General features: G+C 43.0%; 1 protein-coding gene across 4 annotated transcripts; it reads left to right on the top strand.

Annotated features, from left to right (window-relative positions):
* Positions 1 to 813: 813 nt before the first annotated feature.
* ndufs5 (NADH:ubiquinone oxidoreductase subunit S5) lies at positions 814 to 9,692 on the top strand. Of its 4 annotated transcripts, none has more exons than XM_072247209.1 (3): positions 814 to 917; positions 7,461 to 7,712; positions 9,368 to 9,692. In XM_072247209.1, exons 2-3 carry the CDS (start codon positions 7,497 to 7,499, stop codon positions 9,470 to 9,472), a joined length of 321 nt encoding a protein of 106 aa, XP_072103310.1. In that variant the 5' UTR covers positions 814 to 917; positions 7,461 to 7,496; the 3' UTR covers positions 9,473 to 9,692. The 4 variants fall into 4 exon arrangements, with proteins under 4 accessions (XP_072103310.1, XP_072103312.1, XP_072103311.1 ...); XM_072247211.1 differs by having other exon boundaries at positions 830 to 917; positions 7,465 to 7,712; XM_072247210.1 differs by lacking the exon at positions 814 to 917 and adding an exon at positions 936 to 1,039.
* The last annotated feature ends 5,094 nt before the right edge of the window (positions 9,693 to 14,786 follow it).

The following is a 14,786-nucleotide window of genomic DNA, read 5'->3' as shown; positions in this document are numbered from 1 at the left end:
CACCACGAGAAAACCTGCAAGATGCTAGAATTCCAAGCGGCACCCACAAAATGCTGGAGGAACTCAGCAGGCCAGGCAGCATCTATGGAAAAGAGTTAACGTTTTGGGCTGACACCCTTCAGCCAATCTGACGAAGGGTCTCGGCCCTAAACGTCGACTGTTTATTCATTTCCAATAGATGCTGCCTGGCCTGTTGAGTTTCCCCAGCGTTCTGTGTGTGTGTGTGTGTGTGTGTGTGTGTTGCTTAAATATGTCAGGAGCTGGCCCTACAGATTACAGGTATGTTGCTTAAAAATCAATTCACCGCAAATGCATTAACAGAAATGCATGTGATTCATTCTAGCTTTGACACAATGGGGTAGATGTCCCCCAGTTTCCTGACATTCTGTGACCTGACAGAATAGGAGGATTTTGCTCCCAGTACACACACCCTCATGATTTAATCCCTCACAGTGCAGTTTCTGCCCTGTGTCGCAGATTAGGCGTCTTTATCCGTTAATATTAATGGAAAGGGTGGTTTATGATCGACGATGGACACGCACCCAGCCAACACAACCATATCAGCATTCAACTCAACCTCAGTATCTTCTGTATCTTTGTTTTCCTCATCCCGGCAGAACAGTCCCAACGATCACCAGGATCAGGGTGTGGGAGGGGCGACACAAATTGGAATTGTACTTCCTGAAATTTAGATTGAAGGTTGATTTGATTGACTTTTTCAAAAGCGTGGTAAAGTTAGCCGCAACCGTCTAAACTCAGAGACAGCCGGCGCACTGCCAGTTGATCGGACCTGCGCATGCGCGCAGTCACGCCGGGGGCGGCGCTGCAACGGCGCACGGTGGAAAGGCGTAAACTTGGCACTGGCGCCCGCTTTACGACCGGACGGAAAGTGAGGCGGGGATCGGAAGGTGCTGAAGGTGAGAGGGGCAGTTTGGGGCCTTTGGGCGCCGGGCTCTTTGCTGGGTGACAGCTGGGGTCCTCCGTGCCCGGGGTTCGGGCCGGTGCGGGGATAAGGGCCGATCGGTTCGGTGGGACTCAGGTGAGGCCGGGACTTGACGGGACAGGCTCGGTGTAGGATGCGCAGGCCGGGCACCGTGAGGAGGATGGAGAGACAGAGAGTGAGACAGGAGTGGGAGAGTTGGAGGAGGAGGGCGAGGGGTGAAGAGGAATATGGAGAGGGGAGGGAGAGAAGAAGGAAAGTATGTGGGGAGGCGGAGGGGTCGCAGTAGAGAGCAAAAGTTCAATGTAACCCATAAAGAAGGCCATTGAGATGGTATCTGGGCTCGGTTAAGCGGGGTGGGTTATATAGAGCTGTAGTGCTTAAACTGGTATGTGCAGGTCTGTTTCTCACTGGGTAGACAGTGAGTAGTGCTGAGGTGAAGCAGTCACCATTGTGTTGAATGGTGAAATAGATGTGAGGTGCTGAATGACCTTCCTCTGCGATTTATGGTGTGTTGGGATGATTCCTGCATGTGGGGGGGGGGACAAATAAAAGTACACCTTTTATTTTCCTCAGTAATTGTGATTGTGCCACTACCAAACAGTGCAATGGCCTAATGCACGTTGTACTTCAAAAGGGAATGGAATATGTCTAGGAAATACAGACTCTGTAATTGAAGCAACAGGCAGTTGGTAAAACTGAAATTGGGTATGGATGGCTGGGGTAATACCTCGCGTGAAGGAAGATAGTTGTCCAGCTGCAAGGAAAAGTTTGTGAACCCTTTACAATTACCTGATTTTCTGCATTAATTAATCATAATATGTGGTCTGATCTTCATCTAAGTCACAAAAACAGGCAAGCACAATCTGCCTTGACTAATAACACACAAGCAATTATACTGTTCATGTCTTTATTCAGTGCATGGTTTAACCATTTGCAGTGCAGCAAGAAACAGTATGTGAACCCTTGTATTTAATAACTGGTAGAACCTCTTCTGGCAGCAATAACCTCCACCAAATGTTTCCTGTACCTGCTGATCAGATTTGCACAATGGCAATGAGGAATTTTAGACCATTCCTCCATACAAAACTGTTTCAGTGCATCAATATTTCTGAAATACCTTGCATGAACAGCCCTCTTCAGGTTATGCCACAGCATCTCAATTGGGATAAGTTCTACACTCTTCACTTGGCCATTCCAAAATACAAATTTTCTTCTTTTTAAACCATTCTGTTGTTGATTTACTCTGTATTTTAGATCATTGTCTTGTTGCATCTTCCACCTTCCATTAAGCTTCAGGTAACAGACCGTTACCCTGACCTTCTCCCGTAAAATGTTGTGATACAACTTTGAATTTATTGTTCCCTCAATGATTGCAAGCTGTCCAGGCCCTGAGGCAGCAAAGCAGCCCAAACCGTGATGCTCCTTCCATCATGCTTCACAGTTGGGATGAGGTTTTGGTGTTGATGTGCAGTTTCCTTTTTCCTCCAAACATAGTAGTATGCATTTCTACCAAAAAGTTCAACTTTTGTCTCATCTGTCCACAGAGCAATGCCCCAGAATTGTTGTGGAACGTCCAGTTGGTCTTTTGCAAATTTGAGACATTCAACATTTTGTTTTGGAGAGCAGTGGTTTCCTCTGTAGTGTTCTTCCATGAACACCATTCTTGTTCAGTATTTTTCTTAAAGTGGACAAATGAGCACGTCTTCAGCAAGTCAAGTGGTTAAGGCGTCAGTCTGGTGATATGAAGGTCGCTCGTTCGGGCCTCAGCTGAGGCAACGTTTGTGTCCTTGAGCAAGGCACTTAACCACACAATGCTCTGCGACGACACCGGTGCCAAGCTGTATCGGCCCTCGTGCCCTTCCCTTGGACAACATCGGTGTCGTGGAGAGGGGAGACTTGCAGCATGGGCAACTGCTGGTCTTCCATACAACCTTGCCCAGGCCTGCACCCTGGAAACCTTCCAAGGCGCAAATCCATGGTCTCACGAGACTAACGGATGCCTATTATTACTATTATTAGCAAGTTCTAGAGATTTCTGCATGTCCTTTGCTGTTACCCTTGGGTTCTTTTTCACCTCTTTCAGCATTGCACGTTGTGCACTTGGTGTGATCTTTGCAGGATGCCCACTCCTAGGGAGAGTAGCAACAGTACTGAATTTCCTTCATTTATAGACAATTTCTCTTTCTGTTGACTGATGAACACTCAGGACTTTAGAAATACTTTTGTGGCCTTTTGCAGCTTTGTGCATCTCTACAATTCTTCTTCTAAGATCCTCTGAAAGTTGTTTTGAACAAGGTGTGGTGCACATAAACAGGTCCTTCAAAGTCAGGAGTCTGACTTTGTATGTTTTTTATAGGGCAGGATACCTCTACAGCCCACACCTCCAGTCTCATTTCATTGATTGGAACACCTGACTCCAAATAGGTTTTGCAGAAGGTGTTCACATACTTTTTTGAACCTAGATTGTTATTAGTTTAGGCAGATTGTGTTTGTCTATTATTGTGACCTAGAGGAAGATCAGACTACATTTTATGAGTAATTAATGCAAAAAGCCAGGTAATTGTAAAGGGTTCACAAACTTTCTTGCAACTGTAGTTGTTGGAGTTTGATCAACCCAGTCCCACAACATGACTGCAGAGATTCCCTTGGGTTTTATCCTTGGGCCCAGTAATCATTAGCTGTTTCATCAATAATTTTCTTTCCATCATAAGATCGGAAGTGGGGTTGAGTTTAGTTCCATTTGTGCTAGTCCAGACTGGATGCAGTAAAACTTCCTGTCGCTGCCTGTGAGAAGTCTGTACGTTCTCCCCGTGACTGTGGAGTTTCCTCCCACAGTCCAAAGACGTACCGGTTGGTAGATCAATTGATCATTGTAAGTTGTACGGTGATAAGGCTAGGGTTAAATTGGGAGATTGCTGGGCGACATGGCTAAAATGACCCATTCCGCCCTGTTATATCAATAAGTAAATAACCCAGACAATATCAAGGCATCAACTGGATGCAGTCAGACTTCAACAGTATCAAGGCATCAGCTGTTAAGTATCGAGTAACATTCGTGTCCCAAAAGTGCCAGACGTGTATTTCCATCTACTCTATTTCCCTCACTGAGTGCCACAACATCTGACCAGATCAAATTTGACAGCCACACAAAAACCCCTGGCTACAGGTATAAGTCAGACATTTGGTATCTTGTTGATTTCTCACCTCATGACATTCCAGATCGTATAAGAGTGACTTGAAGGAATTTCTTTCCACTTCCATGGATGAGTACAGTACTCAAGAAGCTGATTAGCATCCAGGACAAAGCAGCCCGCTTGAATGCAACTCCACCCATCATCTGAAACGTTCATTTGTTACGTCTCCAGTGCACGGTGGCTGCAGTGTGTGCCGCCTACAACATGCAGTGCGGCTGCTAGACTACTCCAGCATCACCTTCTGTACCTGCAAGCTTTACCAGCAAAAGGGATAACAGCACTAGGCACGTAGGAACATTACTGCCTGCACATTTCCTTCCAAGTTATATGCCATCCTGATTTAGAAATGTATCAGCTGTCCTTCAATCCAGCAGCACCATGGGAATATCTTCACCAGAGATTCAAGATGGCAGCTCACTGCCACTTTCTAAAAAGCAGTTTGAGTCCTGGAGTACTACCACACCAAAGCAGGCTCTTCAGCCTATCTAGTTCACTCTGGCCTGTCTAGTCTATCAACCCATACCATAGCCCTCCATGCCTTTCCCTTCCTGTACATATCCAAACTTCTCTTAAATGTTGCAATTGAACTCGCCTTTACCACTCTTATTGGCAGCTTTTTCCACACACATGACACCCTCTGAGTGAAAAAGCCCCCCCCCGATTTGCCTTCAATATTTCACCTTTCACACTAAACCTATGATGTCTAGTTCTAATCTCACCCAAAGAAGGGAAAAGCCTGCAAACATTCATCCTATCTGTACCTCTCTTAATTTTGTAAACCTCTATAAGATCTCCTTTCATTGTTTTTCAAGTGTTAACCTATTCAACCTTTCCAACAACTCGGGTCCTGAAGTACTGGCAACGCCCTTGTAAATTTTCTTTGGACTCTTTCAGATATTTTTGTATCTTTTCTGTAAGTAGCTGATCACAATACTCCAAATTTAGCCTCACCAGTATCTTACACAACTTCAACTCCTATACTCACTGCCCTTACTAGTGAAGGTCAATGTGGCAACTCTCTGTTTATGACCTTGTCTATCTGAGATATCCTGTCTACTTGGGATAAGTAATGAATTATAGGTTTGCCAGCAATGCTTAGAACCCAAGCAATCGAACAATGAAAAATCATGGGTAACAGTGGGCTTTTAATGTTTGACTGAGACTAAAACTATTGATATGATATATGGACTTGGGAGAGCAAGTAATATAATGAACAAGAACGTGTCTAGGAAATGGTATGTGTTAAAGATGCTAAAACTGGCATAGGTTGGAAAGTATCTTATAGAGACTGCTGCTGAGACAGTGCTTCACCTTGTATGTAATTTGGATTTTGGAATTCAAGATTTGCAAATGATAATAACCTGGACGTGGGCAAAATAGAGTGCTATTCTTTTACAATCAGTGTCCAAATGAACACTTTTCAAAATGACTTAAACGCATTGTTACAGCGTATTCTGGAGATGTGGAATAGAACAAATAGTTATTTGAATATCAACCAGTCTTCAGGTCTGAATGTGGATTGTAGATTGAATTTAAAATACAGCCCAGAACAATGGTCTTCATGGAGCTGCACTTCAGGAAACACCCATTTGACTTACGATGTCTGCATATGCATGAATGCAGTAAACACCCCATTGACCCGAGAAGTCTGCATACGCGTGAATGCGATAAGCACTCCTTTGACCTGAGATGTCTGCATACGCATGAATGCAATAAACATCCCATTGACCTGAGAAGTTTGCATGAATGCAGCTCAGAGACGATGGTGATTGACACTCATTTTGGGTGTGTTAGTGTGAAGATCTAGGTATTTGAAAATTATATGTAACTCAAAAGAAGCATTATGAATGCATTGCAACTATAGGAATTGTCCTGTTGTTAACTTTTGTTCTTTAACATATAAAAATGTGATATAATGTTGGGTCCGGGAGCCTTTACCAGGAATGTCTCCATAAGAATGGCTGCTGATTGTGCTGAATAAATTAGATTAGATTCAACTTTATTGTCATTGTGCCGAGTACAGATACAAAGCCAATGAAATGCTTAGCATCTGAGCAGGTGCAGAAGAATAGTATTATTTACAAAATAACTGAATAAAAAGTGCTACAGCATACAAATATAAAAATACTGAGACAGTCCAATATGGATGTAATACTGCTTAGTGCTGTGATGTGAGGTTCAGCAGGGTCACAGCCTCAGGGAAGAAGCTCTTCCTGTGCCTGCTGGTGCGGGAGCAGAGGCTCCTGTAGCGCCTACCGGATGGGAGGAGAGTAAAAAGTCCATGGTTAGGGTGAGATGCATCCTTGATAATGCTTTTCACCCTGCCCAGGCAGCGTTTATGGTAGATGTTCTCAATGGTGGACAGTTTGGTGCCGATAATCCACTGGGCAGTTTTCACCACACGCTGGAGTGCTTTGTGGTCCGATACAGGACAATTGCCATACCACACTGAGATGCAGTTGGTGAGTATGCGCTCAATGGTACAGTGGTAAAAGTCCGTCAGTATCCTGGGACAGAGGTGAGCTTTCTTGATGCTCCGTGGGAAATAATTATTTAGGACTGCTTTTTCACAAGTAATTGAAAGTGGCATTGCATGTAAACAGGGCTAGTGAATGAGTGATAGGTTCCAAAGAGAGCCATCTAAATATAAATATAGAACCCACCAACAAAACCTCATCCAACTCCCCTTTGAATGTTTGCAGCCGATCAATGCAGGCTGGCAACATAAGTCAAGGTCTGCGCAGCAGGAACAAACTTTTCTATTACCTAGTCTTCCTTGTTGTCTATGTTTTGCATATCTTGTTTACTTGTAAAGTGGTCCCAGAAACTAAATTTTCTGGAGACTCAGCTATCCAATGTCAGCCGGTGTTGTAGTGGCATCAGCATCGGACTTCAAGGCAAATGGTCCCGAGTTTGAATCTGGCCGGCTTTCCATCTGTGCTGGGTTGAGCATCAAGCTAGCAACTCGGCTTCATTTTTAAAAAAAGTCAAATGCTATGGTAACGGCAAAAATGCCATCCATTGTTCCTTACCACATCTTGTGGCACAACAGCAGCAGCTATCGAAGATGTTGTGGTTAGTTTGAATCCTTGTTTTAAAGTAGCAAAACTCCACTGAACAGGACACAATGGATTGGTTCAGACCTGCCCACAGACTTATTTAGAGGCAGTAAAATGTGTTATTTTGCCATGAATATTTCTACTGCGAGATCACTCAAGCATAAAACACAGCATTCCTTTTCCTATCTAGTATCTTAAGCATACTTTATGATGCCAGGAATGTTTGTTGCTTCAAAATATATGACGCTATTCTGTTTTCATCAGATAGCTCCTGGTTGAACTCTTCCCAATCCCACAGCTATGCCATTAATTGACCTCCAGGGAAAGCTGGGCATCAACATCGACAAATGGATGCTAATCCAAAGTGGTGCACAGCCCCACAACCGGCCGGCCCGTTGTCACGTATTTGAGAAGGATTGGATTGAATGTGCTCATGGGATTGGGAAAATCAGAGCCATGAAGGAGTGTAAACTGGAAATGGAAGATTTCTATGAATGTGTGAACCGAACTAAGTTGGTGAGTCGGCAGGCGTAAAAACAATGTGCCATATTGTCATAAATGCTGATGAGAAGTGTAGCTGTAGTATTTCCTTGCAATGCGTCTGTAAGGTTATCTTTTCACTTTTGAATTGAATGTTTAGAATCAGAATCAGGTTTAATATCACCAGCATATGTCATTAAATTTGTTGTGGCCACAGTACAATGCAATACCTTAAAGACTAAAATACAATTTATAAAAAATCGGATCATAGAAAACTACAGCACCAAAATAGGCCCTTCAGCCCATCTAGTCTGCAAAACCATTTAAACAGCCTACACCCATCGACCTGCACCCATATCACAGCCCTCCATATCCTCCCATCCATGTACCTATCCAAACTTCTCTTAAGCGTTGAAATCAAAATCGTATCCACCACTTGTGCCAGCAGCTCATTCCACACTCTCATCACCCTCTGAGTGAAGAGGTCTCCCCTCATGTTCCCCTTAAACACTTTACCTTTCACCCATAGCCTATAACCTCTAGTTGTAGTCCCACACAACCTCAGTGGAAAAAGCCTGCTTTCATTTTCCCTATCAATACCCCTCATAATTTTGTATACTTCTATCAAATCTCCCCTCAATTTTCTACATTCCAGGAAATAAAGTTTTCTAACCTAGTCAATCTTTCCTTATAACTCAGGTCCTCCAGTACCAACAACATCCTTGTAAATTTTCTCTGTACTCTTTCAATCTTGTTTACATCTTTCCTGTAGGTAGGTGACCAAAACTGCACACAATACTCCAAATTAGGCCTCACCAATGTCTTATCCAACTTCAACATAACATCCCATCTGATGTACTCAATACTTTGATCTGAAGGCCAATGTGCTAAAAGCTTTCTTTGCAGCCCTATTTGCTGGTGATGCCCCTTTCAACAAATTATACAACTACAGACGCAAAAAATCCATCTATAATCTCCTCCACCTCTTCTGGCTCCACACGTAGATTGCCATTTTGATCTTCCAAAGGACCTATTTTGTCCCTTGCAATCCTTTTGCTCGTAATATATCTGTAGAAGACCTTAGGATTCTCTTTCACCTTGTCTGCCAGGGCAACCTCGTGCCTTCTTTTAGCCTTTCTGAAGTGGTCTTTTACATTTCTTACACTCCTCAAGTACCTCATTTGTTCCTACCTGCCCATACCTGCTACGCACCTTTATTTTCCTTAACTAGGCCCTCAATACCTCTGGAAAACCAAAGTTCCCTAAACTTGTTTCCTTTCCTTTTATTCTGACAGGCACGTCAAAGCTTTGTAGTCTCAAAATTTTACTTTTGAAGCCCTCCCATTTACTAAGTGCATTCTATATACTGATTAAGGAAACTTTCCTGAATACATTTGACAAACTCTATCCCATCTAGTCCTTTTACAGTCAGGGTGTAGAGAGGGTAGAGCAGTGGGCCAGCATGCATCCTTGAAGTGCTCCAATGTTGATTGTCAGTTGGGGGTGGGGGGTTATTTCTGATCCACACTGTTAGTTGTTGAATGGTGCATTTACTTGATGCACACTTTACTGTGCGGGTTTTTCAATTACTACTTGACGGTACTGTTTTGTTAGAAGTGTCTGTAAATGACCGGATCTCCATGGTCTCAAGTGCTGTGCTGACATGGTGCTTTATGTTTCCATGCTCACAGGAAAAAAGGCTGAACAGCATCCGAGCACAAAGAGAAAAGCTGATAAAGGAAGGCAAGTACACTCCTCCAGACTACCACACCGGCAAAGGTGACCAACGTCCATAAGCATTGTCCTTGTCTTCGTTACCCATACAGGAACAAGCATCAGATGATCCTCTCAACAGTCTAAAAACTGGAACATTACAGTTAGCTTGTGCTGAAGGTTATCATGGGACAATGCACAGCTTGTGTGTCCAGTTTAGTTGGGTTGTTTCGGGAAGGCTATTTGTGGGCAATGATTGTGCAACTTGTCTATAAAGATTATTAAATCTAATTACAATACTGATTGTTAGCTTTGTCTGTCATCTGTGATGAGAGATTCTATGATTCCAGTCTTTTTACTGTCACCTTTGGCTCAGCTGATAGCTCTCCCACAGTCCTGCCTTTGACTTCCAGTTCAGAAACCGTGCACAAGAATCTGGACTGATGACTGACCTTCCAGTGCAGAGCTGGAGAAATGCTGCACTGTCAGAGGTTCACTCTTGGATAAAGCCCTCTGCTCTCTCCCAAGAGAGTGAGGTTCTCTTTGCCAATAATTCAAGGAAGAATCCCTGGTTATCCACCTGACCTGCCCAATACTTAATTGTGAACATTAATAAAACATATTGTGGACATTACCTTTTTGTGAACATTTGCTATACATAATTATGTGTTTCCTGTGCCTCATTAACTGAAAATTCGTTGAGATGCTTTGAAAGAGATGTTAAAAGTGTGATATAATTTTCCCCCCTTTTTGTACTTGCTGTTATACTTTGGCCATGAAAGAGACTCCAAGATGGTGTGTTGCCTCCCAGGTGCTGGTGTCCAGGATGTCTCAGAGCAGCTGCAGAAGACTCGCAAGATGGAGGGTGAGCTGCCAAAGCTTTGGTGCCAAGATGCACCACATGACATAGGTAGAAGATCCTGCACAGTGAGTGTAGGGAGTTCGGGAAGAGGCTGAAGAGCAGGACCTCCAAGACAGCAGTAATCTCTACATTACTCCCAGTACCATGTGTTAACAGGGCAGGAATAGAATGATGGCAGAGATGAATGAGTGGCTGAGGAACTGATGCAGGGGGCAGGGTTTCAGATTTGGGGATCTTATGCGGAAGGTATGACTGCACACAAAGGCTAGGTTATACCTGAACCCAAGGGGGACTGATGTCCTTGCAGGCAGGCTTGCTAGAGTTGTTGAGGAGGGTTTCAACTAATTTGGCAGGGGTTTGGGAACTGGAGTGTTGGGGCTAGGGATGGAACAAGTTGATAAAGTGTGTAGTGAGACTGAGTGTGAACAGGCAAATAATAGGGAAAATTGCAGTCAGTAGGATGAATTGAAGTGTAACGGTAAAATAGGGTGAAGATATTCAAAGGCTTGCAGTATACAGAGTAAGGTAGATGATCTTGCAGCACAAATAGAGGTTGGCAGGTATGACAGTGTGGACATCACAGAGTTGTGGCTGAAAGAAGATTATAGTTGGAAGCTTAACATCCAAGGAATCACATTGTATCAAAAGGACAGGCAGGTAGGCAGAGGGGGTGGGGTGGCACTTTGAACTTCAATCCTTCAAGAATCACTAGATTCTGGAATGGTTCAGAAGGATTGGATAATTGCAAATATCTCCCCACTCTTCAAGAAGGGAGGGAGGCAGAAGAAAGGAAGTTAGCCTAACTTCAGTGGTTGGGAAGCTGTTGGAGTCCATTGTTCAGGATGAAGGCGTGGGTAGATTAGGAGAATGGGCAAAGAAGTGGCAGGTGGAATACAAAATAGGGAAATGTATGGTCATGCACTTTGGTAGAAAGAATAAAGGTGTAGATTGTTTTCTAAATGGAGAAAATTCGAAAATCTGAGGTGCAGAGGGACTTGGGAGTCCTTGTGCAGGATTCCCTAAAGGTTAACTTTCACATTGAGTCTGTGGTAAGGAAGACAAATGCAATGTTAGTATTCATTTCAAATCAGAACAAGGATGAGGTGCATTGGTCAGACTGCACTTGAGTATTGTTAGCAGATTTGGGCCCTTTATCTCAGAAAAGCTGTGCTGGTCCTGTATACGGTCGAGAGGAGTTCACGAGAATTATTCAGGGAATGAAAGGGTTAACATGAGGAGCATTTGATGGCTCTGGGCCGGTACTTGCTGGAGTTGGGCGGGGGGGGGGGGGGTCTATTGAATTTTGAAAGGCATAATGGAGTGGATGTGGAGAAGGTATTTCCTATAGTGAATGAGTCAAGGACCAGAGGGCACAGCCTCAGAATAGAGGGGCATCCACTTAGAGATGAGGAGGAATTTATTTAACCAGAGGGTAGTGAGTCTGTGAAATTCTTTGCCACAGATGACTGTGGAGGCCAAGTCATTGAGTAGATTTAAAGTGGAGGTTCTTGTCTAGTCAGACATCCAAGTTATGGGAGAAGACAGGAGAATAGGGTTGAGAAGGATAATATATCAGCCATGATGGAATGAAGGAGTGGACAATGGGCTGAATGGATTAAATCTGCTCCTATAGCGTAAGGTTTTGTACCTCGGTTCAGTCTGCAAGGGCAAGTCTGGTCTTACAGTTGCCTTGAATTTCTGTTCTTCATCCACTCCCACACCACGGTTTTTGGCCTCGTATACCAGCATCTCATTTTCCGACTAAGCTCTCTGCAGCTCTGAGCTCAGCATTGAATTCAATGACCTCAGATAATAAATTTGTATTGGAACTGGCCAGCTCTGACAGAAGGTCATTGGTCTGTCCATTACAGACTCCCTGGTTTCCACCCATCGTGGAATCCAATTTGTTCTCTCAGCTCTTCTCCACTGCAAATAGAGACATTTGCTTTCTAACTTGTCCTTGTTCTGATGAAATGTCTTCAACATGAAATGATAATCTTTACTTTTCTCTCTACAGCTGCTGCCTAATTTATGGAGTATGAATCGTTCATCTGGGCCCACTTGTAATTAAGCACAGTTGGTAGTTCCTGACCAGCTTCGTTCGATAGCTTTTTGGCTAGATAGTTTTAGCAGGTGTTTTTGATGTGGTCACAGTCATTGTTCAGTTATTCAGGTATCATTCTCAGATGGAAGTCACACTGGATTATCTGAACCTGGTTTCGAGAAGATTACTTAGGTAGCAAACTAGTATCTCATTTAATCCTTTTCCCACCATCAGTATGTGCCTCCATAGAAATGATGATAAATCAGAATAGATAAAATGCTGATGTTCAACAAGTATTGGTTGGTTTATGGTGTTAATGTGGATTAGAAGACCTTCCGGTAATCCTTTTTTTTTTGGAAATGATACCTACATTTGTGACCCTATATTTCTACATGAAAATGTCTATTCACCTACAGGCTATGACTGGTCTGGTAAAGACCCAAACCATCCATCATGACGTGCTGTCCACGGATCAGAATGTTATGTCTGGCTGTATCATCTAAGTCAGCAAGTGCTATGCCAGTAATCAACTGTCCTGAAGTTGTAGCGTAGTTTGAGTTGTGCAGTAGTAAAACACAAGTTCTTAATTTTCTTTCTCTGTAGCAAGAATGCCACCAACTGAGTCACACCAGCATGATTTACCACTGCTCACTAGCATTTTACTTATATTTTCTGTTCTTCCGTCAACAATAACAAGTTATATAGCACCTTTAACAAAATAAAAATACCCGATTGGAGTCCATAGGGACATGTGCTTGCCATGGATTATATAACTCAGTTTTTAAAGTCTTTTGCTCCACTAAGTTGTCTGAACGGGTTCCCATTTTACCCATCGTAAAGTTGTCATCATGTGGTCAGAACCCAGTCTCCTCTCCCCCTCTTGTGCTCTGTGATGTGTTAAAAATGTACATATTCCTTCTATATCCCTAATTTCTTAAAATTATTCAGATATAACAGTGACCATGGAGCTGTACCTATTATCCTGTAATAAGCTGTGCTGAATTAACCACCTTACTCGTTTCCTGCTTCAACTGTACTACCTTGGTCGTTTTTATGTTACGTTGGGAAACTTGAGTTGCATCTGCCCACGGTCTTCATTGTCTTACCATTTATTCTTGATTGGTCATGTCCTCTTTGATCTTTATCTGTCTTACTCAGGCTGCAAAGCAACTCACCTGTGTAACTAATAATAGATTGCACTTTCCTATTTACAAGGTAGAAATGCAATTTAAGGTACTGGAGCTTAGAAAAATAGAGGGCTATGTGATAGGGAAATTCTAGGCAGCTTCTAGAGTAGATTACGTGGTCGGCACAGCATTCTGGGGCAAGGGGCCTGTACCAGGCTGTGGACTTCTACGTTCTATGTATGTTGTTGTTGACTCCATAAAAAGTGAGCTCTCACAGGCACGGAAATTACAGCTACAATTTGAAAGCTCATGGTCCAACAGATGTCTTACTCTACTATTAAAATCAAGACAGGATACTTTGGGTCAGTTGGGAGCTTAGAACCATAATAGGAGTTGCACTAGCTCTATCTAAAAAGATATTGCCAATCTGCTGTAACTACCATGTAGTGTTACCAAACAGCAGATGTAATGTGCTATAAGTGATTCCACCAGCATTGGATCAATTCAATACTCAATTAAGTATCTCCATCCACAAAAATGGAGTCCAACCTGTGCATCTTAAATACAAAGCTGAAATTTTTGCCATTATATTCACTTGGCAATACTTTGCTATTAGAAACTTGCACCATTCCAGAAGCAAAACTTTAACCAGTAGTTCACTGCATGTGAAATTAATAAACTGCTGGGTATACAGAATACAGTGAAGCTTATTGGGCCTGACTGCATTTTCTACTAAGGTGCTGAATATTATCTCCACACCTTTAGCCAGCTGTAACAGAGTAGCTGCAACATACATCTGCATAGCAATGCATTTAAATGCCTAATTATATTGTCCATAAACTGCAGTAAATCCAATCTGAACAATTAACCTACTCTATCAAGTTCAAGTTTAATTGTCATTCAACATACACATTCAACCAAACAAAACAGTGTTCCTGTGGGGCCAAGGTGTAAACACAAAATCATACAACACACAGCACATATAATTATGATAGAAAACATAATTACAAAAAGAAAATAATATTAAAAACAATAATGCAGATCGAGTACCCCTTATCCAAATTACCAAAATCTGAAAACCTTTGCAATCCAAAAATTTTTTGATCACTGACAGGAAGTCAGTGAAGAGGTGGGAGGAGAAGATGGCAACGGGACGCAGCGCGCGCAGCTCTCCAGTGAAATGATATCGTATTTGTAAGTAGGATGTCGTGCACAATTCTGATTTGATGGAGACAGACATGAGAAGCACAGAGGAACAAATGGAGAAATTTCTGAAATGCCCGGTTCGCTGCTGCCTGCTACTGTGCGATCGAGAATCTCCGGAGGGACGGCCCCAAAATCCCCGGCTTTGCCTGCTGCTGGCG

Source organism: Mobula birostris, chromosome 30 (genome assembly GCF_030028105.1).
Source record: "Mobula birostris isolate sMobBir1 chromosome 30, sMobBir1.hap1, whole genome shotgun sequence".
NCBI lineage: Eukaryota > Metazoa > Chordata > Chondrichthyes > Myliobatiformes > Myliobatidae > Mobula > Mobula birostris.
This window is presented reverse-complemented; position numbering and strand designations above follow the sequence as displayed.

Bases quoted from the DNA above. Each gene is read 5' to 3' on its own strand.
- ndufs5 (XM_072247209.1), top strand. From the start codon at position 7,497: ATGCCATTAATTGACCTCCAGGGAAAGCTGGGCATCAACATCGACAAA. The intron at 7,713-9,367 runs GTGAGTCGGCAG...CCATGCTCACAG, and splicing joins GTGTGAACCGAACTAAGTTG to GAAAAAAGGCTGAACAGCAT.